The 25,220-nt window shown below is 36.6% G+C and overlaps 1 protein-coding gene across 5 annotated transcripts in view; it reads right to left on the bottom strand.

Moving 5' to 3' along the window:
- SMAD2 (SMAD family member 2) overlaps positions 1-25,220 on the bottom strand; it is a 72,681-nt gene that overhangs the window by 30,075 nt on the left and 17,386 nt on the right. For all 5 annotated transcript variants that reach the window (XM_032470497.1, XM_032470495.1, XM_032470496.1 and 2 more), the window contains one exon: positions 18,391-18,679. In XM_032470497.1, coding sequence (XP_032326388.1) covers positions 18,391-18,626 — 236 coding nt within the window. In that variant the 5' untranslated portion in view covers positions 18,627-18,679. The remainder of the gene's footprint in view (positions 1-18,390; positions 18,680-25,220) is intronic.

Below are 25,220 nucleotides of genomic sequence, written 5' to 3' on the forward strand. Positions count from 1 at the left end.
GAGGTCAGCCAAAACTATCTGTTAGAATAAAAATCAACACCCTTCAGAGGAAGATAACAGAATTTAGTCTCTACAATGTTTGGTCCCAAATCAAATATCCAGTATTGAAAAAAAAATCACAAAAAACTAAACATAAAGCAATAGGAGAATGTTACCCCGAGTCAAAAGAAAACACAGTCAGCAGAAACAGACCCCCAGGGAGCACTGACAGGCAAGAATTTTAAAGTAACTATTATAAATATGCTCATGGACTTAATGAACAGATGGGAATCTCAGCTGAGTAATGGAAACTATAAAAACGAATGAAATGAAAACTCTAGAACTGAAAATTACAAAATCAGACATTAAAAATTAACCCAATGGTTGGAGAAGACAGAAGAGTAAGTGAATCTGCAGATGGATCAACAGAAAGTATCCAATCAGAAGAACTGAAATAAAAGATTGAATAACAAAATGAACAGTCTCAGTAACATGTGCAAATCCAGAAAGATGGAAAGACAAGAAAATATCTGAAATAATAATGGCTGAAACATTTTCAACTTCAGTGACAAACTGAACTTATACTTTCAAGAAACTCAGTGAATACCAAGCAGTTTCAACACCCAAAAAAGGGCGTATATATATATATATATATATATATATATATATATATATATATATATATAATACACACACACACACTCCAAAAACACACTTGGGCATATCGCATATCACTCTCAAACTGCTAAAAACAAAAGATGAAAAGAAAATCTTTAAACTGGTAGAACTACAAAAATTCTTGGCACAAAGAACTCCATCCAAACCCCTGCAGTAAGAGATGTGACCAGACTCTAGCATGGCTACTAGCAATGATATGGCCTAGATCCATTTGAGTTCCTGTCTGGAAAAGCTCAAGACTGCCAAAAGAATTTACCATTTGCTCCAGCTAACACTCGTCCATAGGCCTTGACCTCCTTTTCTTAGAGCATCCATTTAAAATGTTTAAAATTGCAAATCCTTCCTGTCTCTTTGAGATGTATATGTGACTTCTACAAGGTCTTTCTCAAGGACCTGAAAACTATTCCTTTGAAATGTAACCGATCATTAGGAAACACAGGGTCTTCATCTATCCTCTGAGGGAGGGTAGAAGTCTAACTGTGGATAGATAAATGCCAGTTAGCAGACACAGATGGCCTAATCACACTGACACTGACCAAGCCTCTTACCTACTTTTTGGGTAGTTTTCACTTCCCTGACTCTGTTCGAGACCCCACTCATTACCCTCTTGCTACTCCCCTCATTCTGCCAGTTACCTCTGTGCAAGTTGGAACTGAGCTCAGATCTCCTTCCTACTACAATGCTTACTGAATAAAATCTGTTTTTACCACCTTTACCCAAAGTCCAGCTTTGTTTAACTTTGACAGCAGCCAAACCAGAAAAATTCATCCATGCAGAGGCATAAAGATGTGAATGACAATTTCTCATCAGAGATTTCCAGCAGACTTTGCACAAAGAAATGCTAAAGAAAAGTTCTTCGGGATAAAGGGAAATGTCAACAGATGGAAACTCTAAATCATGGGGGAAAATTAAGAAAACTAGGAAGTATAGGTATGTAAATAAACAAAAGACAACATTCTTTTCTTCTCTTAATTTCTACAAAAAGGGGATGATCAACTACAGAAAAAAATTGTAACTTTAAAAGTATAGAGATGTCATTTATATGACAGCAGCAGCAGAAGCAACAGGATGCATTAAAAACCACTACATTATTGCAAAACCAAAGATGCACACTGTCCGCGGGGAAAGCAAATCCCCTCCCCCAAGGGCAAAGAGATATAACTAAAAATATAACTAAAAACGAAAATTAAAAACTAAAAAATAATCCCAAAGGAAAGAAAGGAGAAAAGAACAAAAAACAGATAACTGAAAAGAGTAAAATGTGAAGAAAAGACTAATTCCAAACCTATCAATGATAACATGTACATAAATACACCAGGTACTCCAACAAGAGGCAGACTTGTCAGAATAAATGCAAGATGCAAAATGTCTACAAAAACATGTACTTTGTACATAGTATATAGGTAAGCTGAAAATACAAGAATGGAAATACACAGTGCATACAAGCAGTAGGTTTAATAAAGCATAGTGCCAGAAATAATAAGACTGTAAGTCTAAGAATATTGCCAGAGATAAAAAGAGACGTTTCATTAAGAGGGTCAATTCATCAGAAGACATTAACAATCCTGTATGCATTTAACAATACAGTTTCAAAATACAAGATGTTAAAACTGACAGATCGAAAGGAAGAAATGAACAAATTAGCCATCAGAGTAATCTCAGTAACTCTCTGGACAGTTAGCCTACCAAAACAAACAAACAAAACCTGTATGTAATAGAAGACCTGCACAATACTATCAACCACATCAACTGACATTTATAGACTCCTCTTTGGGTATACATGGAATATTTTAAAAAGAAGTGAAAAAACAGTGCCTGACAATCAGCTGGTGGATAGGTACTTGGTTCTTTAGGAGAGGTTAGAAAATTGCCTAAATTTTTCTAGACATGCTAATTTCTTCCCATAAATGGCTTTCAAATTACATCACTCAAAAAACTAGACCAAACTCAGGACAATTTTCTCTTCCCTTCTATTCTGTGTGTAAAGGGCAAGGTGTGAAGCAGCAAGCGCTGAGGTAGAAGGGCCACCAAGCTACACAGAAGATGTAGCTAAGACAAGTAATGAAGGTGGAACAACAGACTTTCAAGGTGGACGAAACAGCCTTGATGCTACCTAGGACTTTCATAGCCAGAGAAGAGAAGTTAATGCCTAGCTTCAAAGCTTTAAGAGACAGGCTGACTCTCTTGTTAAGGGCGAATGCAGCTGCTGACTTTAAGTTGAAGTCAGTGCTCACTGACCATTTGGAAAAATCCTAGGATCCTTAAAAATTATGCTAAATCAACTCTGCCTATGCTCTATAAGTGTAATAACAAAGCCTGGATGACAGCACATCTGTTGACAACAAGGTTTACTGAATATTTTAAGCCCACTGTTGAGACCTACTGTTCAGATAAAAAGACTCCTTGCAAATTTTTACTGCTCAATGACAATGCACCTGGTCACCCAAGAACAATGATGATGTGAAACGACATTAATGTTGTTTTCATGCCTGCTAACACAACATCCATTCTGCAGCCCACGATCAAGGAGTAGTTTCGACTGTCAAGTCTTATTATTTAGGAAATACATTCTGTAAGGCTACAGCTGCCATGAATAGTGATTCCTCTGATGATCTGGGCAAAACAAATTGAAAACTTTCTGGAAAGGATTCATCATTCTAAATGCCATTAAGAACATTCGTGATCCACAAGAGGTCAGAATATCAACATTAACAGGAGCATGGAAGAAACTGATTCCAACCCTCAGGAATGACTTGGAGGGGATCAAGACTCCAGGGGAGGCACCAACAGCCGACGTGGCAGAAACGGCAAGAGAACTAGACTCAGAAGTGGAGCCTGAAGATGTGACTGAACTGCTGCCTCGTCATGAGAAGACCTTCACGGATGAGGAGCTGCTTCTTATCGATGAGCAAAGAAAGTGGTTTCCCGAGATGGAATCTACTTAATCCCGGTGAAGATACTGTGAAATGACAACAAAGGATTTAAAATATTCCATAAACTGAGTTGATAAAGCAGCAGCAGGGCTTGAGAGCACTCACTCCAATTTTGAAAGAAGTTCTACTGTGAGTATAATGCTATCAAACAGCACCGCACGCTACAGAGAAATAGTTGGTGAAAGGAAGAGTCAATCAAAGCAGCAAACTGCACTGCTGTCTCGTTTTAAGAAATTGCCACAGCCACCCCAACCTTCAGCAACCATCACTCTGATCAGGAAGAAGCCATCAATATCGGGGCAAGACCCTCCACCAGAGAAAAGATTACCACTCACTGAAGGCTCAGGTGATGGCTAGCATTTTTTTTAGCAATAAAATGTATTTAAATTAAAGTATGCATGTTGTTTCTTTTTTTAAAGATATAATGCTACTGCACACTTAACAGACTACAGTGTAGCATAAATGTAACTTTTATATGGACTGGAAAACCAAAAAATTCAAGTGATTCGCTTTATTATGACATTTATTTTATTGTGAGGTCCAGAACAGAACCCACAGTATCTCCCAGGTTTGCCTGTACTCTATTATATATTTGAAAGCTGTCAAGAAAGCAGACCGTAAAACCTTGTCACCACACATGCAAAAAAGGTAATTATGTGAGGGGATGGAAGTGTTAACTAACTTTATTGTGGCAATCATTTTGCAATATATATCAAAATGTATCAAATCATCACATTGTACACCTTAAACTTACATTTGTTATATGTCAATAAGCTCAATAAAGCTGGAATAAAAACTCCGCTTTTCCTGAACAATGGCATCATTGTTTACACAGAAAATCTGAAGCAACTCTACAACTCATTAGTGAATTTAGCAATGTTGCAGGATTTAATGGGAGGTTATAAAAATCCATTATATTTCTATTATAGCAATAAACTATTTGAAAATTAAAAATTTAAATTCCATTTACAATAGTGTCAAAACGTAAAATACTTAGACAAAAGGTTTAATGCAAGATGTGTAAGACCCTTGTACTAACAACTAAAAATCTTGCTGAAAGATATTAAATAAATCTAAGTATGTACAGGAATACACTACATTCAAAGATTAAACAACTCAATACTAAGATGTCTAATTCCCTAATAATATTTGGTCTATTTTTTCAACTCCATTGCAAAAATGATTTCAGCAAGATATTTTCTAGCAACTGATAAGCTGATCTAATTATGTATATGGAGATGCAAAAGACCTTGAAAAGCAAAACAATCTGGAAAAAGGATTACTGACACACATGACATGGAAGAATCTCAGAAATACTCAGCCGAGAGAAGCAGAACATGAGAGATTCTATTTACATAAAGTTCTAGAAGGTGCAAAACAAACCAAGAGTGAAAAAATTCAAACAGTGGTTGCCTTTAGATGGAAAGAGGATAAAATCAACTTCCTGGGAGACTGAAATGTTGAGTATCTTGATACACACTGTATATGCACTTGTTAAATCTAATCCTACTAAGCACTCACAATTTGTGTACTTTACCATTTGAAAATTTCACCTTAAAAAAACCAAAGGAAAAAAAAGGAACTTCAGATAATGAAACAATAATCAAAATGGACAGTAGCAACAAAAAATACTCTTATGGTAATTTAGTATATGATAAAACTCCCCATGAATCAATATGGAAAGGCCACTAAAATATAATAAAGTGAAAAAAGCATGCACAATATTAAAATAAAAATGCATGTACAGCTATTCTCTGTATAAAAAAGACAAGTGAAAATCTCTGTAAGTATTTGTGTTTATATGCGGGAAAGAGACACACGCACCATGAACAGTAGTTACTGGAGGTGGGGAAGGGAAGGGAAACTTTTCAACATGTTTATTTACTATGTTGTTTTTATGTGTGCATGCATGTGTATGTGTACACATGAAATACAGATTTTTAAACCACATGAATGTATTGCCTTTTACCAAAATTAAACAAATCAAACAAAAGAAAATACTGCCACAGAATTAAATGTAAGTCACGCTGTCTTGACATTTCCATTAAAAGATATGCTTCTAACCTTAGATAAGAATAAGAAGTACAGACTGTTATTTTCTATCCTGCGACGTCTCAGCTCCCTCTGGACAGCTCACTACAGGAGATGACGAAACGCCAGCCCAAGCCCTGTTCATGCTCTTCCAGCAGAATGTCCTCTCTATCTGACACGGGCCTTAGGAACCTGTTTTCTTCCACACACATCTATGTCAACAGCCCCTTCCTAGCCACCTTCTGACTTACCTACTAATTCCTTAGGTATGCTTAGCAAACCAGGCCAATTTTTAAGACCTAGGAGTTCAGGGGAATTAATCAGGCAGTTTTATTGTTCCCTCTTCCTTACAGATTGATTCTTTCTAACCACAGTTTTTATTTATGGGGAAAACAATTCCCTCTAACACCTTGGGCTCCCAAAGGTCTTTGTACACCTACACCTAGCAAACAAGGTACCTAGTAACTAAATTAGTATTTTTATAGCATAAAAACTGGATCACAATTTTCCTAGTCACACTAAATCATAATATTTTAAATAACAGTGGGGGAAAAAAAGTATCTCCCTGGTTTCCAGTTTGTTAACAAGGAGTGGAAAGTTATAATTTCAAGTTCCTAAAAGATATTAAAAGAAATGAATGCAGGAAAAAATGTTAGAAAGATAGAACTGCTTATGACAACTATTTTATAAAAGTCCTCTGCACATTCCCTATTTCAATAAATCTAAAATGCAAAAATTATCTTGCATTAAACTTAAAAAGAAAAACTTCAAATTTTATTTATATGATTCATCCCACAGTGAAAAAAGTACATTTTAGAACCAGTGAAATGAAATATGTAATAATAATTACCTTCATAAGGTGGCTGCTATATGTCAGGAACTATGTGAGATTTCAAATACATTATGGACCTCATAATCACCTGCAAGCTATGTATTATTACCACATTTTAAATTTGAGGAAACTGAGCCTCAGAGGAACAGTAAAACAATCTCACCAAGGTAATACACTTCACAAGTGGCAGGGCCAGGATTCCAACCCGCTCACGTCCAACAGCACTTTCCATTCTACCAGGGGCTTTCTGAGCTTTTACTTTCACAGCGTCTGTATCAGCATTTCTGTGGCTGAAATCTGGGGATCCCTGGGCACCTCAAATACAGTACTGTCAAGGGTCTGTCTGGTTCCTACAGTAATTTTTTAAGTTACATTTTTATTCTAAGTAAACAGTAACTTACATAATCTTCTAAACACATATCCTGGGTAACTCAGACAAGCACCAGCCTCGCTCTGCTTCATCACCTCTGTCTGGGTCTGGATCTGGGTCTGATAATCACCTCAGCACCAAAGGTAAGTAGGGAGACTGACCTACACGTAAATGATGGCATCACACTGAAAAGGCTAAGTGAGATCAGGCTGTGCTAAATAAACTACGTTTCATAGCGGTTTTAGAGAAAAGAGGTAGAGAATTTAGCAACACAGGACAACATGGTACTATACTGACCTAAAAAGAGCTTCAGTCATGGGTAGCACTCAGCACCACAATCACAATGGGAACAGAAAATCAGTATTAACAAAAACGGCCTCATTCATTAACTTAATGTTAGAATTTTCTTGGTTACAGAACTCAGTATAAATTAGCCTTTTCATAAGCATTAAGTTTACAATAAAATATGTTTCTATACATTTAAGCAATATTAAGGGAGGTCCACAAGAAACGTCTGTACATTACTAGAAGATGAAAAGCCTCAACCTGCACAATATTCAGCTGCTGACAAGAGTAAGGAGGAGAAGGATGGGTCTGAAAATGGTAAACCAATAAAAGTACTTGCTAGGTGAAATCTATATATCCTGAAAAAGTATTATATTACATTATCGACTATAAAATTAACCATAGTGATATCACCATCCCACATACAACAGCTCGACATTTAGTGAATTTATCTGACTGCCTGACTTCAGGACAGTCTAAAAACTCTTCTAAGTATTAAAAAAAAAAAAAAGCATTTGTTATGTACCTGGTACTATTCAAAGTGCCTCAGATGTATTATCTCATTTATACTCTTATCAGCCCCATAAGTGAATTAACTGGACCATTATTTTCAAATAAAGAAATAAATGTGAGCAGTTAAATAAGTCAAAAGGCCACAAAGCTATTGAGACACTAGCCAGGATTTATATCCACTTCTGGCTGGCTTAAGAGCCTAAATTTTCCAAGGTACACTTTTGAAGAATGAAGGCTGAAAATCCATAGTTTCATACTTTATTGAAATATGTATTAACTGTCTTTTCCTATTTCCTCTATCCTTGATACTCAGGCATTTGGGGCTTTGACCCTGGAGAAACTGCCCCTCCCAGGTCTAGAGACAGCAAGAGACTCCATCGAGAGCTCACTTTGAAACACAATCAACCAGTCCAGAGCTCACAACCCTAGCTACTTAGTCAAACTCCCACACCAAGTCTGTGTGCTTCCGGCCCTACCTCGCCCTAGGGCTAGGTACTAGGCAAGCAGGAGCCACCCTACAGCCCAGAGACTGGCCGAAATCCCTCGCACTCCCAGTCCGAAACTTACTCAGCAAATCTACCCAGCACTGCCATTATTTCCCTGGAAAACTCCAATAAAGGCCCTGACCTATGCTGTTCTTGCTTCTATTTATCAAAACATCTCATTTTTTGATACATTAAAAATTAAGTTGCAAATACTTCAAACTTAGACACTTAATCATGTGTCTATTGTTATCTAGAGTTCGTCGTTCACTTTTTGAGGTAAAATTTACAGTGTAAAACAAATCTTAATTATACTATTTTGTGAGTTTTATCAAATGCATAAATTGGGAACCCTGAACCCTGTCAGGAAGCCCTTCCTATCCTTTCTCAGTCAATCTCTGTCATCCCCTCCCCTCCCCTCAAAGGCAATCACTGATCTGGCTTTTTTCAGGGTAGGCCATTAGCGTGGTTGTGCAATGGTATTTCATTGCGGTTTCACAATTAGCGTTTTCCTGATGCCTAGCAATACTGCACACTTTCCGGCTGCTCAGTGGCCCTTTGTTTATCGTCTCTTGTGATGCATCCAAATCTTCTGCCCATTTTTAAAATCAGGCTATTCTCCTTTTCACTACTGAGTTATAGCAATTCTTTATAAAGTGTGGGTACAATCCTCTTGTCAGAAATTGGTGTGCAAATATTTTCTTCCACTCTATTCATTTCTTAATGTTTTTTGATGAAATGCTTTTTAAACACTGATGATGCCTAAAACTTAGTAACTTCCTCTTATTGCTCTCCATATCCTTTAAGAAAAAAGCCCTTTGCCTACTTCCTAGTCACAAGTATATTCTCCTACAAAAAGCTTTATAGTTTTAGCTTTTAGATGAGAATTATGATCCATCCGGAATTAATTTTTTTTTGAATGGTGCAGGGTGGGGCCAGTGTTTACTCTTCCATGTGGATATCCAGTTCTTCCAGTATTATTTGCTGAAAAGACTTTCCTGTCCCTACTGGATTGCTATGGCATCTCTGTCAAAAATCAAGTAACTACCTAAGTATAAGTATCTATTCTGGGGTTCTCTATTTTATCTCATTTATGTTTGTTTTTATATCAGAATCACAATGTATGATTACTGTGGCTTCAATCGAAAGTCTTGAAGTCAGATAATTTAAGTCTTCTAATTTTGCTGATCTTTTTTCAAGATTGCTTTGGGTACTCTAGGTCCTATATATTACCACGTAAATTTTAGGGTCAGTCTGTATAGTCTATGAAAAATAAATTTACATTTTTTAGGGCTTCATGGGAAATAGATTTGATTTTGATAAACTGGGAGAGAACTAACAATACTATTGAGTGTTTCAATTCATAAATATGATATTTCTGTTAATTTATTACATGGTAGTTCCAACTTGAAGGTTATCTCAGGGTTGGTCTCCACTGGTCTCCTCCTGAGAGGGCTACATGTTCTTTGTTCTTCTTATGTTTATTAATTTATGACTGTATGCTAGACACTGTGAACATTACATGGTGGAAGTACCAGATTCCATTATATTCTTCCGGTAAGTGTTAATTGCCTCTGTTTTGGCATGCAATTAACTTGTTTGCACTCAAACTGTAAATTCTGTCTTTGAATAATTCAAATCAGTTTTTTACCTTCAGTGAGACTATACTAAGTCCACCCCACACACGTGTGGATTTAGGGGTCAGACTAGTGACTTTGGCCAAGTTTTTAAGCAGAATCTGGGGCTCCTCTTCTGTAGTTTTCTCCATGCCAGAATTCTCCCCTCACTCATCAGCAAGGTTTTGATTATGAATTCAATTTCTTTAATTGATATAGGGGTTTCCAAATATTCCACTTCCTCTTGCACTTGCTGGGGTAACATTTTTTAAATAAATCTGACTATTAATAAATTGGCATAAAGTTGTTTAAGTAATTTATGGTTATAGGCTCTCTCACTTTTTTATTCCATCAATATTACAGGAATTTATCAATTTTATTGATCTTTCTAAAGAATCAATTTTTGACTGTCTCTGTTGTCCCTTTTCTAATCATCGATTTTCTGCTCTTATTTTTAATATTTCTTCTACTTCCTATGCTCTTTGACCTTTTTTCCTAGCTTTTTAGGTGAAGCCTTAGATAATTTTTCTTCTTTAGTATAATTTTTAAAGCTATAAATTTCCCCTTAAGCACTGTTTTAGCTGTATCTCACTTATTTGATACGTTGTTGTTTTATTATCAGTTAGTTTGAAAAACATTTTCCCTCATGGTTTTCTTCTAAATAACCCATGGGTCAAAGAATTGTGTTAATCCCCATTTTTTAATACATATCTTACTGGCACTGATTTCTAAGGTTGTTCAATTGCTGGCAGAGAACATACTTGCCTCCTACTCAATCTTTTAATATTTACTGAGACTTGTGCCCTGCAAACAGTCTTTGCTGGCGAGGTTACCACGAGCACTTGAAAGACTGTATTATCTTGATTTTAGATTTAGTATTCTACAAATATCAAATAAGTGTTCAATAGTATAATTTAGGTCTTCTACGTCTTTACTCATTTTTTTTGGTCTAACTGAATTCTCCAACTATAATTGCAAATTTGATCCATTAATTCCATGAAGTTTTATACCATGTATTTTGAAGCTTTCTTTTTTTTTTTATTAAACAAATACACATTTATGGTTATGGCTTCTCAAAGACATCACTTTATAATCTTCTGGCCCCCTTGCTTCTGATGAAAGGTCACCTGTCCTCCCCATTCCCCAGTAGGTAACACTTTTCACTAGCTGCTTTCAAGATTTTCTCTTTTGTGGGTTTGACTATGATGCACCTAGCTGTGGTTTAATTTTCACTTATCCTGTTTAAGTTTAATGAGGAATGGGACTCCATTTCTGATACTGACTGTTGATAGTTTCAAGCCCCCTCCCTTGGGGCTAGCGGGAATTTTAAACCAGGCAAAACTTGGGCACACACAAGAGGTGGGAACTGCTATCCTAGCCCCACGTCTATCACTGTTTTCTCAAGTAATTTTTGGACCAGTTTGGGAACCTGCCCTGCTTTCCCCAAGAAAACCTCATTTACATGAGCAGTAATCTTTTTCATGCCCTCTCAGTACATGTTTATAGCTTTATCAGTCTCACATCAAAATCAAATTTGGGAGGGATCCATCCCACATGTAGTTCATACTAACTAAGCACTTACTATGTATTAGGCATAGCACTAAGCCCTCATACATATTAAACCACTTAATGCTCCAACAACTCACAAATTAGGCATTGTTACCCCATTTGACAAGTGAGATAATGGAAGCACAGAGATAAAGTAACATGTCTAAGGTCATACAGCTAGTAAGTGGCACGGAGAGAGGCTGCATTCTTAATTAGTAACACTATTCTGCCTCTAATATAGTTTACTAAAAATAAAAACACAGCCAAAATTTAAATAACTTTGGTATAGTAGCCCAGATAAGTAAAATATTTATAAATGTGCTTAATTATAAAAACTAGAGATTTCTTTATAAGATTTATTTTCTCAGGGGAAAAAAAAAATTCTTGAATGTGTGAATGAGGAAATAAGTAGAGCCACTCCCAAATTAAAACGTGGGGGGCGGGGGGGGGGCCGGAACCACAACACAAGAGAATTTCCAAAGTCAGAGTTCTGTAAGATAAAACTGATACTCTTATTCTTTGGTTTCAAATAGCTCTTAGAAGCAAAAGAAAAGACCAGGTAATGACTAAAAAAAATTCCACCTTGTTAAAAATACTACTGAGATTTTGCTAGATGTGTCTACTGTCTTTGGAAAAATTAAAAAAAAAAAGTCTCCCAAACAAGTAAACTAGTCCCTATCACTGAAAAGATTTAAATATCAATTCTAAAAATAGCTGCTTCTGATTTTGATATTTCAAGTCCTTCCAAAAAACAAGCTTTTTACTTAAAAAAAAAAAAAGCTAACACTAAAATAGGCCCAGGAATACTTATTTTAATATATATTTCATGTTTTCTAATAATTAAAAAAATATTATCCTAAATGACAAAAGAAATCCTAACAGAAAATATAAGTATATGGTCATTCTAATCTCTTAAATTAAATGCACGAAACATAAAAATTAACTCACATTTGTATAGCACCTTAAAGTTGACAATGCGCTTTTACATGTACAGGTTAAAATGTTTAGGTAATGTACACAGACTAACGTTTTACTGTTAATGCAAATTATATAAGCCATCACATAAAAACTATGGGGAAATATTCTTTTAAGTTACTTGTTATTTTTCATTATAAATTTGTGTTCAGTATCTGACTCTGAACTTTTACAACATCCTTAAAACAAATATAGCCTTCCTTAACCTCCTCTCCCCCACTGGCCTAGCAAACTCAGAGTAAATCAAGTTAGGGAAAAATTACACCCTCTTACATAAATATAAAGCCATAAAGATAAGCAAAGCTCATAAAAGAAAAAAGTCTGGGATGAGGGAGTTAATCAAAAATTGTATATATTTCAGTTCTAATTTAAGCATTATTCATGATCATAGTTTCATAAGAGCCTCAAGACAACTATTTCACAGTGCTTCCCATTTTAACTCAAAAGCAAAGCTAAAGAATGTTGGATTTGGAGGAGAATAATCTAAGTTCAAGGGGAAAAATGTGACGGTAATAGAAGAAAACTCTAGTTATAAAATAGACTCTTTAGAAATAAAGTGTCATTGGATAATTTAACAGGTATACAGTCAGATACTTTATGTTTAGAAAAAGATGTTTTGTTTTGTTAAAATGGTACATACTTTGTGCAGAATTCCTCCTCTCCCCAAATATTCTACCTGTCCCCAGCAGCACTAAATTTGGATTCCCAAGTTTTCCAAAGGAGAATACAGACAATTTATTCAAAATGCTGGACTTTGTGAGCCCTCCCATATCACTACCCTCAAACAAGCTCTTCTCAAACTGTTTTCCTCCTTTCAACATAAAATCTCAAAGAGATCTCATGGCTACTCTATAGTCATACCCAAGTAGATATATGTATTAACAATAAATCTCTTTGCAGAAATTAAAAATTTACCTGGATCTAAATCAAAATTTTATTCTCTCATTTAATTTTGCTACCCTCACCCCCTCTAGGACTCCTAAGCTGTTATTCTTAAGGGCCCTGTAAGTTTCTGGAATAGCAAGAAGGGGCTTTAGAGGAAAAGGGAACAGCCTTATCAGACTGACTTGACTGAAATCTGATGTGACAGTTAACAAGGTGATCGGGTAACCTGGTCAACATCAGAAGCCTAAATGCTACCTCTTCCCTGTAGTTCGTTCCTGTTGCAAACTTCTCTAGCTGGCCAGCATGGGTCACTTTGACTCTCCAAGTCGATCTTTTCAAGACAAGTCAACTTCAGCTACCTTAGGAAAGTGCACCTGGCCCACGGGAAACTCCTGCATCACTGACGCACTGAACGCTGAACGTGCAAGCCTTTCCCACAGCGCCCTTCCTTTCATTCTGCTGACACAGGAGCACCTCCAGCTGCTCTCTGATTTTTTAGTCTTTTTCAGGTGACAGCAAGGTACCAGTCTATTTGTCTCCCAAACCTCATGTTCAACTGAGAATCTCCCCCTGAAGCCCCCCAGTCTGGATGAAGGAAAGGGGAAATATCACAGCATACAGTACTCTCTTCAAAGTTCTCACATGGGATCCCTCTCATGAACTCTTGTATTTTCTTTATATGGCTCAGAGGTGAGTGATGGGTTAGCTGTAGCAACAGTCACCTCAGGGAACCCTTTCTGCAAATCCTGCATGAATGGTATAGCACCACAATGCTAAGTGTCAGTTACTTGCAATCTATTGTTCTCAGATTTAGGGTCGCTGAATAAAGTGAGAAGAGTTCCACTTTAACTACCGTCACAATTTTACTTCCAGGTAATATAAGCAGGTCACAGCAGGCTAATGCTCCCTGTTGCAACAACTACGGGGGAAAGATAACAGCAACAGCAACAACAAAAAAACCCCAGTTCAAAGCCAATGGAGAGCTATCAAAGTATATAGATCTAAATGAACAAAAACTGTGAGAAGAGGGAACATTTCTAGTCAACTGACTGGTGTCTGTCATTTCCTTCCCTGGGGTCATCTGCAGATTCTAGGCACAGGCTGAGGATCAGGCTTGGTCTGGGAAGAGAAACTCCACTGAAGAAAATAACCGTCAAAACTTTGACAGTCACAAGAGTCTCCTCCCTCAAAGGTGTCTGCCTGATTTTGAAGGCGCAAGCAGAGGGGGGCTTAACAGCCAGACTTCAACTACGGAAAAAAGGGTAGAGGTGAACCCCCCCATAGTGTTTGAAGGACAGAGACCTGCCAGGCTTTCTTTCAAAATCCTAGGAGAGCCTTATTTGCAGAAAAGGTATGTGCCAGGGGTAGACTAAATCAAATTAAAATGGCCACCAAGCCTCAACCCAGGTCATTCCCTGGTAAGATTGAGGTGATCAGCCTCTCTATCTACCTGACATAGGAAAGGCCAATTACTCTTTGGGGAGAGTATCATTTGCAGCATCTATAATTCTCTTGTATGCAACATATGACATACAATCAAAACTGCACCGCATATGAAGAGGCAGGAAAACGTGATGATAAAAGAACGAACAGACAATAACAGAAGCGGACTGAAAGATGATCCCGATATTAGAGATGACAGGAACCATAAAATAACTATTCTAAATATATTAAGAATTCAGGAAAATAGGAAAAAAACACGAATTTCAATAGCGATTAAGAATCTATAATGCCAAAGAAATATACTAAAAACGAAAAATAAATTTGAAATTAAGAACTTATGGGATGTGTTTAACAGAAGACTGGACACAGCACAAAACAGGACCAGTAAACTCAAAGTGAAGCCAACAGAAAATATCCAAACTGAAACAAGAAAAACAAAAAGAATGTAAAAAACAGTGTACGAGACATGTGGGATCCAGTCCTTTTAGCCTAAATACCAGATAAGATGTAAAGCAAGACTGAATTGAAGGCTACCACTGTTTGGATTTTAAAAGACTTTTCTGTAATTCTTCCTGGATTATCCAGAGAAGTAAAAGAGTAGGAATACAAAATTAAAAACAAAAGTTGACAATCTGCATAAGGTTTAAGTCAATTATGTGTATATATATTTACATGCAATATATTGTAATATGTGCAGTCAAACTGTAACAATTCTACCTAATAAACTGAAATATGAAAAAAAAGTTTGCATCAATTACTCTGATGTTTAAAAATTTAGAAGATGGAAAACAAAATCCAAACATCAGTGACAGCATTAAAAAGAAACACATTCTCCTGGAAACATATACAAGACACCAGTACCACACCTGGGTGAGAAGGGTGACAACAGGTGTAGGAGGCAGACAGTTTTCCACTGTATAATCTGTGTTTGGATTTACAATCATGTACACATACTACTTTATGTTGTTAAGGAACATACTTTTTTAAAGAAAAAACAGATATAAATACATGTATTAGAATGTTAAGAAAATAAAAATAAAAATATAATTGCCCATTAACAGAAAAACTGACTTAAAGGGTAAAAAAAGGTAGACAAGAATAGTCTAAGTATTGCCCAAAAGTCCTATTTAAGCATATAATTGTGCTGACTATAACAGTAACACAGACTTTTATATATAAATATTAGGAAAAAATTACAAGAGATTTCTTTTTTCAGGTAATCTACAAATAACCACTATTAATAATTTGGCGTATTTCTTAAGTTTCATATTAAGTGTTAACATTTTTTAAAGTATGCTTTATGAAGTTAAGAAGACTCCTATTTCTAATTTGTTAACATCAATAAACACTGAATTTGATAGAAAGCTCTTTCTAGACCCATCAAGATGATCAGTGTTCTTAAATACACAGTTTCTCACATTAACGGATCTCCTGTAGTGGAATCACACTTGCATTCCTGCAATAAACCTTACCTAGTCATGATTTTGTGATTTTGGTTTTATAATTCTAGTTTTTGATACATTATTTATAATTTTTGCAGTTATTTTTATGAGTAAAAATGGCATAACCTTCACACACACAGCCTTTCACACCTGCCATGTCTCCCCTCTCCCACTTTGCCCTCCCAGGACACCCTTCACCAATTCTCCCCTCCCACCGTGCTCTCAATACACAGCGCCATCTGGATGAATCGAGCTTCTCCTGACTAAATTCCTCCTTTACATCCATCAAGATTCAACCAATCTCTGTCCAGGAGGAGAACTTTCCACAAGCTGCAGAGTAGGCAAGGCTCCCCTCCTCTGGACACAGCTCCTTGAGCATACATACATCTTTCAGAACACTTACTGCACATTACGAGATGATCTTCCTTATTTGTTAAAGTTTATCTCCCTTACTAGAGAGTAAGCAACTCAAGAACAAAGACTATACTTTAACTCCAGTCATCACACATGGGGTGGGCACTTAATAAATGTTTACTGAACTGAAATACCTGAAGTTATACAATGACAAATCAACAAATACAGCTTGACTTACGCTTAGTCAATTCATTAGCAAGTCCTGTCAAGTTCAACTTCCATCCAAATCTGTCCACTTCACGTGTTAGCACCATGCCACCCCAGCCCAGCCTCTGGCATCTCTATTTTGTATTACTTTAATAGCCTCTTGATTTCCTTGCTTCCAGACCACTATACCAGTCTACTGCACACGTGAGTGCACACGCACGCGCGCGCACACACACACACTTTCTCTCTTCCCTGCCCCAACCACTCGTATCCAGCAGCCAGAATAATCTTTGTAAAATATAAATGTAAAAAAAAATCCTTTAAAAATGGTTTTAAACTTAAAAAGTCCACTTAAAAACTATATTTCCACTTTATTTGCTTTCTATTATATTTAGACTAAAATTCAAACTCCCACAGTGCCCTATGATGCCCTATATGACCTGACTCCTTCCAAGCCTTGTTCTCATTCTGTACCACTTCACCTCTACTGCAATGCTATACATCCTCCAGGCCCACCTCAGCATCTTTACACTCACTCCTCCCTCTGCCTAGCAGACTGCCCTCAGCTAGCTGCTACTTCTGAAGGCTCAGCTTAAGTGTCACAATCCAACCCGAAGCAGCTTTTTTTCAGTCATTGTTTTCTTTGTACTCATTACCATTTCAAATTACATTAATTTGTCCACTTGTTTCCTATGTACATCTATCCCTCAGGAGGGTAGGAACTTTGGGTTTTGTTCATACTGTATCCCATGTGCCTAAAACCAGTCTCTTGCATACAGCAAGCACTCATAAGCATTTCTAAACGAAAGAATAAACTAAGAAAAGTGACTCATTTAAAAACTACATGAAAACAAGTAAGGTAAGAGAAATGGATAATTAATCTACCGAAAAAGGCAGGACACATTTTAGTGTCAGGATTTGCAAGCAGACAGGCTGGCGTTACTGGGATCTATTATCAACAAGCACCCAGAGTGTATTTCCCAAAACTCATTAGGAACATGTCAAGTAGAATGGTTTCATATGCCATATGCTAGCCTATTTCTACGACACTGCAAATAATCGTTTTCGGAAATGCTATAAACTGTCACTGCCCAAAACCCTGTAATGTAACAAACAGTTGTGCACATTAAAACACTTAAAAACCACTAGCCACTTTATTTTTAAAAAAGTATTTCTGATATTGATAATGATCTATAAATGATTAAATTTATACTAATAAAACTTCAACCTCTTAAGTAACAGATCTTTCTAATACAAGAGGTAGGTCTTCAAGAGAGGTTCTAACTACCTGTGACACCTAGGAAGCTGCCTAACATACTGTTTTCTTAGAAGTAATGCTGAAACTCAAACAAAACTATATAAAATTCATCGCAATGTTAGCAGCTTCTGTTAACTCCTTACTGACTAAAGTTTTGACCAAGGGAGGAGAAAACTGCCAGTCCCTACTGCACTAGTGATAGAAACATCTTGGAATCTTTATTCAAAAGTCATTCTATCAGAGAGATTAGGATAACATACTATGAAGCCTTTGGGCAATGAAGGTAAATGAAGACAGTGAAGATAAAACTTAATACAACCTAAGGGTTTTATTTTGCTTGATTAAACTTTCTCGCTGTTCAAGAAAATGATTTACAAAATAAATAAGTCTTAATGAGTCAAACAAATTAATACGACAGGTTAAAAACAGCTGTCATATTTTAATAATCACAGTTGACAGGTGACTTGAAAAGTAACAAAATTCCAGTAACTTTCCTTCAGATTCCTTTAAGCAATTTTCAACAGCATGGCCATCAAACTTCTGCTCTAACAACACTTACCTTGGTATGGTAACACATTTAGTATTACAATTTTGAGTGGTGATGGCTTTCTCTAGCTCATCTAATCGTCCTGTTTTCTTTAGCTTCTTCACCAAACTTTTAACTGCTTTCTCACACCACTTCTCTTCCTGTCCATTCTGCTCTCCTCCACCTGCTCCTCCAGATCCACCGGCTGACTTCTTCCAGCCCAGCAGTCTCTTCACAACTGGTGGAGTGAATGGCAAGATGGACGACATGTTCTTACCAAAGGCAGTGATCCACACTAAGAAAATATCCTCTTTAATCTAACCTAGAAAAGATATGGAAAGGGTAATTTAGAGACTAACTTTACAATCAACAGTAATTTCAACACAGTGTCAAAATCAAATTACAAAATGAAACAGAAGTTCAAATTATTACTTTCACAACAGACTTACAGAAGTTATCTTTTTCACCCACGAAAATGTCTTTACTAATTTAAATGAACTGTGGAAACAAATCATTCTAAAAACAAGACAGTGTTCTAAGTGGGCAAATATAATAATTTTGCAAGTAAAATCTCTTATCAACACTGGACAAGTTTATCATCACCCATGCTACTTTATTTTTAATTTTTAATGGAATCAAGAAAATATTTTCACCAAAAGAAAGTTTTCCTCACTTTTTTTTAGAATTTCAATCTGTTCTCAAAACTGAAAAAAAAAATATTTTAAAAAATTTACAAGCCCAATTTCTCCAGTTTTAAACTTTCATAACTAAGTATCATAAAGTAAAATCTAAAGTTGTAACAAAGGAAAAGGCATAAGAATAAAAAACTAAAGGTAAAGAGAGTCTGTGAAGAAAAGATTTGCTTCATTTTACCAACCCTTGAGAAGATTTTTAATTAAGGCTCTTTTAAAAAATATATTTTCATTTTTATCTAAGTAACAATATGCATAGTGAACAAAGTCAAACATAGCTCCTCTTCTCACATCGTGATACAATTCTTTACCATCTTTCAACTTTCATTCTTGCTATTTATACCTCAGTAATGGTAGCCTTTGAAAATATCCAGTTTAGATATCGATTTTTCTATGGAAAATGAGGATTATTTTTTTGCTTTCCTCCAACCTTAAAAATAATTATCTCCCAACTGTAGTTTTGTACCTGATGATGTTAGTAGTAAACTACTATATAACGATGTTTCCCTTTCTGTACAACTCTTTCTTTTCCCCAGAGTTAATTATGCCATTTTTTCATTTTCCTAGTTTTCTAAGCCTCTACCATAAATTTTACCCACACTCTTCACAAGCCCCTCAATTAAAACAACGTCAATGGCTTTAATCTCAAAGTAAGAGACAAGATCATTTACCACTTGAGGATGAAGTGGAGAGTTCAGATTTGAGAAGAATGGAAAAGATTTAGAAACCTAGCTCCGCGAAACACTGTAGAAAACCAACTAGAGTGAAGTGAGATAACAAATTTTATCAGGTGTTTGCCAGACTGTATATCAAAAGTACTCCACGAAGGAGATCCACTTCTAATCAGCATGTAGAAAGCCACAGCAGACACTCTAGCAATCAAAACAAGTCAGATAAGCTAATAAATTATGGTTTTTCTGAACCCATCACAAAGTTAAAGATGCAAAGTAACCTCAGTGGAACTAATTTCCAGAAAGTGTTGAGTCTTGATAGAAGAGGGGCCCACAGATGGTCTCTTTCCTGGTGGAGTGGCTAGGAAGGAATAATCCTACCACAGATGAGGGTAAGGAGAAATCTGCCTAGATTTCAATACATTTTAACAGCAACGTGTAGGCTGACAAGATACATCAGAATTCTAAGGATTCCATGGAACAAATATGCCCCACTCAACCACTCAGTCCCTCAGGTCTCCACCAAGCGTTGGGCAAAAATGCCAAAAGCTGGAGGACAAGGCTGGAAAGCTGTGAGATACCCTACGAAGCTTAAGGTCTTCCTCAAATGCAACGCATCTGTCTTTGAGGGGGTTGGGGGGAGGTGAGGGGAGAGGAAATGGACAGGAGAAGTGAGAGAAATCAATCCAGGAGGCTCCAGACATTCAGCCACCAAGGAATGAGGTGGTACAGGAGAGCTAGAGCTGAGACAAAAACTTCTACCCACTCTCGAAACTGTACCACCAAGCCTGGGGTAGGAAAGGACTGCCAAGAGGGAAAACTGGAAGGTATTAATAGCAGAGAGATACCCCACTAGGCATAACAGCCCAGGGCAGGACTGGGGAGCAAAAAGAACTCCAGAACGACCAAGGACCCAAGAGCTGGGCTGTAAAACAGAGAAATCACCCACAATTCAGAAAGCTGAGGACTCAGATATAAAGCATAAGGAGACAACTGAAATTACACTAAGACAGCCAATCGTGCAGAAAGTAAAGCTTTAATTCTACTCTCAAAATACCTGAACTAATCAAACTAAAGTTGCAAATAAGCCCAGAAATTGCACGACTACACACACGTCTTATTGACTTAGCCCCATAGTAATGATGGGCCATTTGGGGAAAGTAAATTAACATATTCTTCAGTCTACACTGGTTTTACACAAATATTCAGCACCGAATCAAAAATCACAAGACAGGGAGAGTAGCAAACCAAAGTCAAAAGATGGAAGTATTAATATAATCAGATCAGGGAGGGCCCAGATTTTTGGATTATCAGACATAGACTTTAAAATAACTGGTGAAAACTGATGGAAGAAATAAACAAGAATAATGAAACAGAGAATTTCATCATACACATTGAAGTTATAAAAAAAGATCACAGACAAATGCTAAAAATGAAAAATACAGTATCAGAAATTAAAGATTTCTTTAGACGGATTTAGTAACAGACAGAAGTGAGCAGTAAACCTGTAGACAGGCCAAATTAAAGTGCCCAGATTGAAACACAAAGAAAAAAAAAAGTATGGAAAAATCCTAGAACATCCAAGACCAAATGTCATTTGGGCCTTAAGTGGAGTTTAATCAGAGGCTCAGAAGGAGATGAAGGAGAGAATGGGCAGAAAAAACCTAAGAGATAATGGCCAAGAATGTTTCAGAAATGATAGCAGATATCAAACCACAGATGCAAAGGAAACATACCACAGTCAATCTGCTGAATATTAAAAATAAAAGTAGAGATGACAGATGAGTGTCAGCTAGGATGGCAGTTAAGAATCCCAGGAAGACCCAGGCAAAAGGGGAATCTGCACTCACTCACTTCTTTTCCAAAGACCTCAAATGAGTTTTCTTGAAAAATAATGGCATGTAACAAGAGATGGGAGAGAGCTCCTCCCTTTTAAGTGCTACCTTGTATGAAGCAAAAGCCTTCAACCAGGAGAGAAGATGCAGGAAAGCCTCCCACACCCAGGGCCCGAGGAAGGATCCTCTGCTTCAAAGGGAAGAGCAGAGCAAAAGCACTGCTGATGTGAGTATAAAATGGTGCAATACCTTTGGAAAACTGGCAAGCTCCTAAAAAGTTAAACAGCTACCCTACATAACAATTCCACTCCTAGATATATATTCAAAATAAAATAAAAGTAAAAACTTCTGTTCACAAAAAGAGACTTGTACAAGAATGTGCATAGTAGACATACTCATAATAGCCCCAAACTGGAAAACAGCCCTAGTATCAAGAAAACTGAAAAAATAAAACAGTGGTTAATTCATACAACGGAATTACTGCTCAGGAACAAAAATGTGTGAGCTACTTATACACTCCCACAACATGGATGAATCTCAGTAATATTATGTTGGACAAAAGACACACAAAATATATACTGATTCCACTTATGACTTCCAACAACTAGGGAAACTAATCTAGTAAAAGAAGTCAAAACGACGGTCTCAGGAAAGGGGAAGAACACAGAAATGCTTGATCAAGGGCACAAATACCCTCCTGGGACAATAACATTTTTTCCTATTTTATTCTGAGAAGTAATTATATGTGAATACACAATTAACAAGACTCACAGAACTGAACATTTAAAATTTGGGCATTTATCACACGTAAATTACAATTCAAAAAACAATTATAAAGCATCTGGACAAATACACTAAGAAGTTCCTAGATAATCGAAGTTAAAAGGATTTCTTTATTTAAGAACTTCTCAAAGCTTTAATATGCCAGCGTATACTATAAACCTCAGAAGGGAGGAGCTGGCAACTGACCAAAGATGCAAGCCTAGAGGTGTCTGCCCACAACTTGGGGGCGAGCCTCTGCAAACCCATCTAGTATATGCTGGGATACAGTGCCGGGGATGTGTGTGTGTAGGGGGAGGATGTTAAAATTATTATTTGAGAACAAAAATTGAGCCCAAATGACATCCAATCACAAATATATTTGGGGCAGTGGTGCCAAGGTTGCTGTAAAAAAAAAAAAGTAAGTATAATTTACTTAAAAAAAAAAAAAGATATGTACATAAGTAAGTGTATACAAAAATGCTATACATTGTAGTATACCAAATACTATGATTAAAAAATGCTACAGTATGTAAAACTACAAAGTGGCAAAATAAAGCAAACAAAACTACATCAAACACATGTAATAATCCACCAAAGCAGACATCTGAAACAGCCGGGCAGCAAAAGCTGTACTCGGCTACCTTTGACCTCAGCTGAACTCCTACTGTGCCACAAAGTATGCTCTGGTGGAGCCAACTGTGTGAATCTCAATACCATGTGACAGTCTTATCCAAGCACAAAGAACATGCTTATTAATTCAACCTTTGGAAGGGAGAGGCATCACAAAAGTGACACCACAGCAGAAGTCGGAAAGAGACACATGAGAGATAACACCAAGCAGAAAGTGCAGCACATTTTCTAAAGACAGGAAACATTTCACAAGTTACCAAAGAAAAATGTAGGTATTGCTGGAACATGGAGTACAAGGAAGCAATGTGGGAGGAGAGAGGGGAGAGTCAGGCCAGCCCAGATTTAAAAATGGAAGACAGAAGTTAGTGCTAATGGTTAGAGTATTACTTCACTGATTTCAGAAAAAATTCACATTACATTACTGGCCAAGGAAAAGGAAGATTCAAAGATAACTTCTCCTAACCAATGTAACTGAGCAGTGCGGAATGGCGTGGTAATCACTATTCAGAACGCAGAGACAGAAGCAAATCTGAAGGCTAAGATTACAGGGTCAGTATTAATACATGGCTTTACATAAATAACTGCGTTCACCACATGACCGGGGGCAGCAGAAAATATGGCAGAGGCTCAGGAGAGAGGGTAGTCAGCACAGAGATAAGAGGGTACACCCAAGCAAGGCACAGACAAGAGCCCTGCAGAGCGGTGCAGGTCTCTAGGCTTGGTGTCTGCGGACCCTCCAGGCACTGTTTCAGCCCCATGCCAATTTTATCCTTACAACACTTCGTGAGTTATACGAGATCCCTGTCCCTTGTGAAAAACTAATAGAACAAGCAAACGTAACAAGAATCTGAAAGTGCTTAAGCCTTTAGTTCAATTAATCCACTCACGAGAATTCAGTCTAGAAAAAGGAATAAAAATTAAATTTTTATATGATCAGTAAAAATGAAAGCGATTCCCAGTGTTAGGAAGAATCTGAGTACACAGGCTCTCTGTTACACTTTTGTAGGAGAAATGTTTCTTCTGAGTTAAGATGTATTCTTGGGGATCTGAAAGTCGGGCTATAAAACTTTTACAATTTTTTTCTTCGTGGAAATGAAAATACAAAAAGTTTAAGCCCATTCATCTGAACGACCTCATGACCTAGTAATGCCGCATGATTTCAGTGTCTCGTGTCTCAGAAAAGCAGTTATGACTACTTTGAACTATGTGATCACTTGAAGTTACCAGCAGTAACTTGTCATGTTAGTAACTATGGCTGGCTGACTCCTGGCTAATTATATCTGGAGAATTTTTCAATTATGCAATAAAATAAAGACTTTTCAGTAATGCTGATAATACATTTTAATTAGTTGAGTGTTTTATTTTAAAAAGCTAAGGTATATCATATTTGGGCTATGGTTTTGAAATGTAAATACAATGAATTTAAAAGGTTTTTACAAGGTATCGATTTCTCTGTGTTCCAAGCTGAAGACAAAATGGAGTAAGAAAATATGAAAATTAGATTTATGATCAAGTTGTATTCAAAAATGTGAATGAGTCATTTATATAACATACAGATTTCCTTCAATAGCATGGCAGCAAGCTCTGTACTAAAGAATTTTTTTTCCAAACATCTGTAAGAATTGAAAAATAGATTCAGACACTAGCTCTGTTCCTAACTCCAGCAATAAGTGATACTTACACAATGCAGGTTTCAACAGAATAGGCAGACTACCTTTACAACTAAATAAGAAAGTTTATCAAGTGATACTTTAGTAAAATTGGTATTCCAAGATTACTCACTGGAAAGTTTCAGTTAAGTAAGAGGTCTGATTATCTGGAACCAGCAAATAAAGCCTTCAAGCTATTAATAACTGAATACAAAGTTTTGCAAATAGCATCCTCTACATTTCTTATTAAACTACAGTTCATTTTCTTTGCAGTCTTCAGCTGTGCTGTTCTCTGCTTACTGTTTATATTCTGATATAAACCCTATCACTGAATATACATTACAAAAAAAACCCTCCAAATACTTAGAACGTTTTTTTTACAGTCTTTTAGCATATACAAATTTATATTTTAATCTAACATCTTTTATGACACAACTTTGCTTCTTTTTAAAGAAATTCCTTTCTGCACCCAAATATAGTAGGAAACATTTATTAAGTGTTTATTCAATGACACAAGACACTGGTCTAAGAGTCAGGTAAGCATTAGTTCATTTAAATCTCCTAAGAATCCAGTGGTGTGGGTACTATTATTTACAAACGAGGAATGTGAAGCACAAAGAGATA

This window comes from Camelus ferus, chromosome 30 (assembly GCF_009834535.1).
Source record: "Camelus ferus isolate YT-003-E chromosome 30, BCGSAC_Cfer_1.0, whole genome shotgun sequence".
NCBI lineage: Eukaryota > Metazoa > Chordata > Mammalia > Artiodactyla > Camelidae > Camelus > Camelus ferus.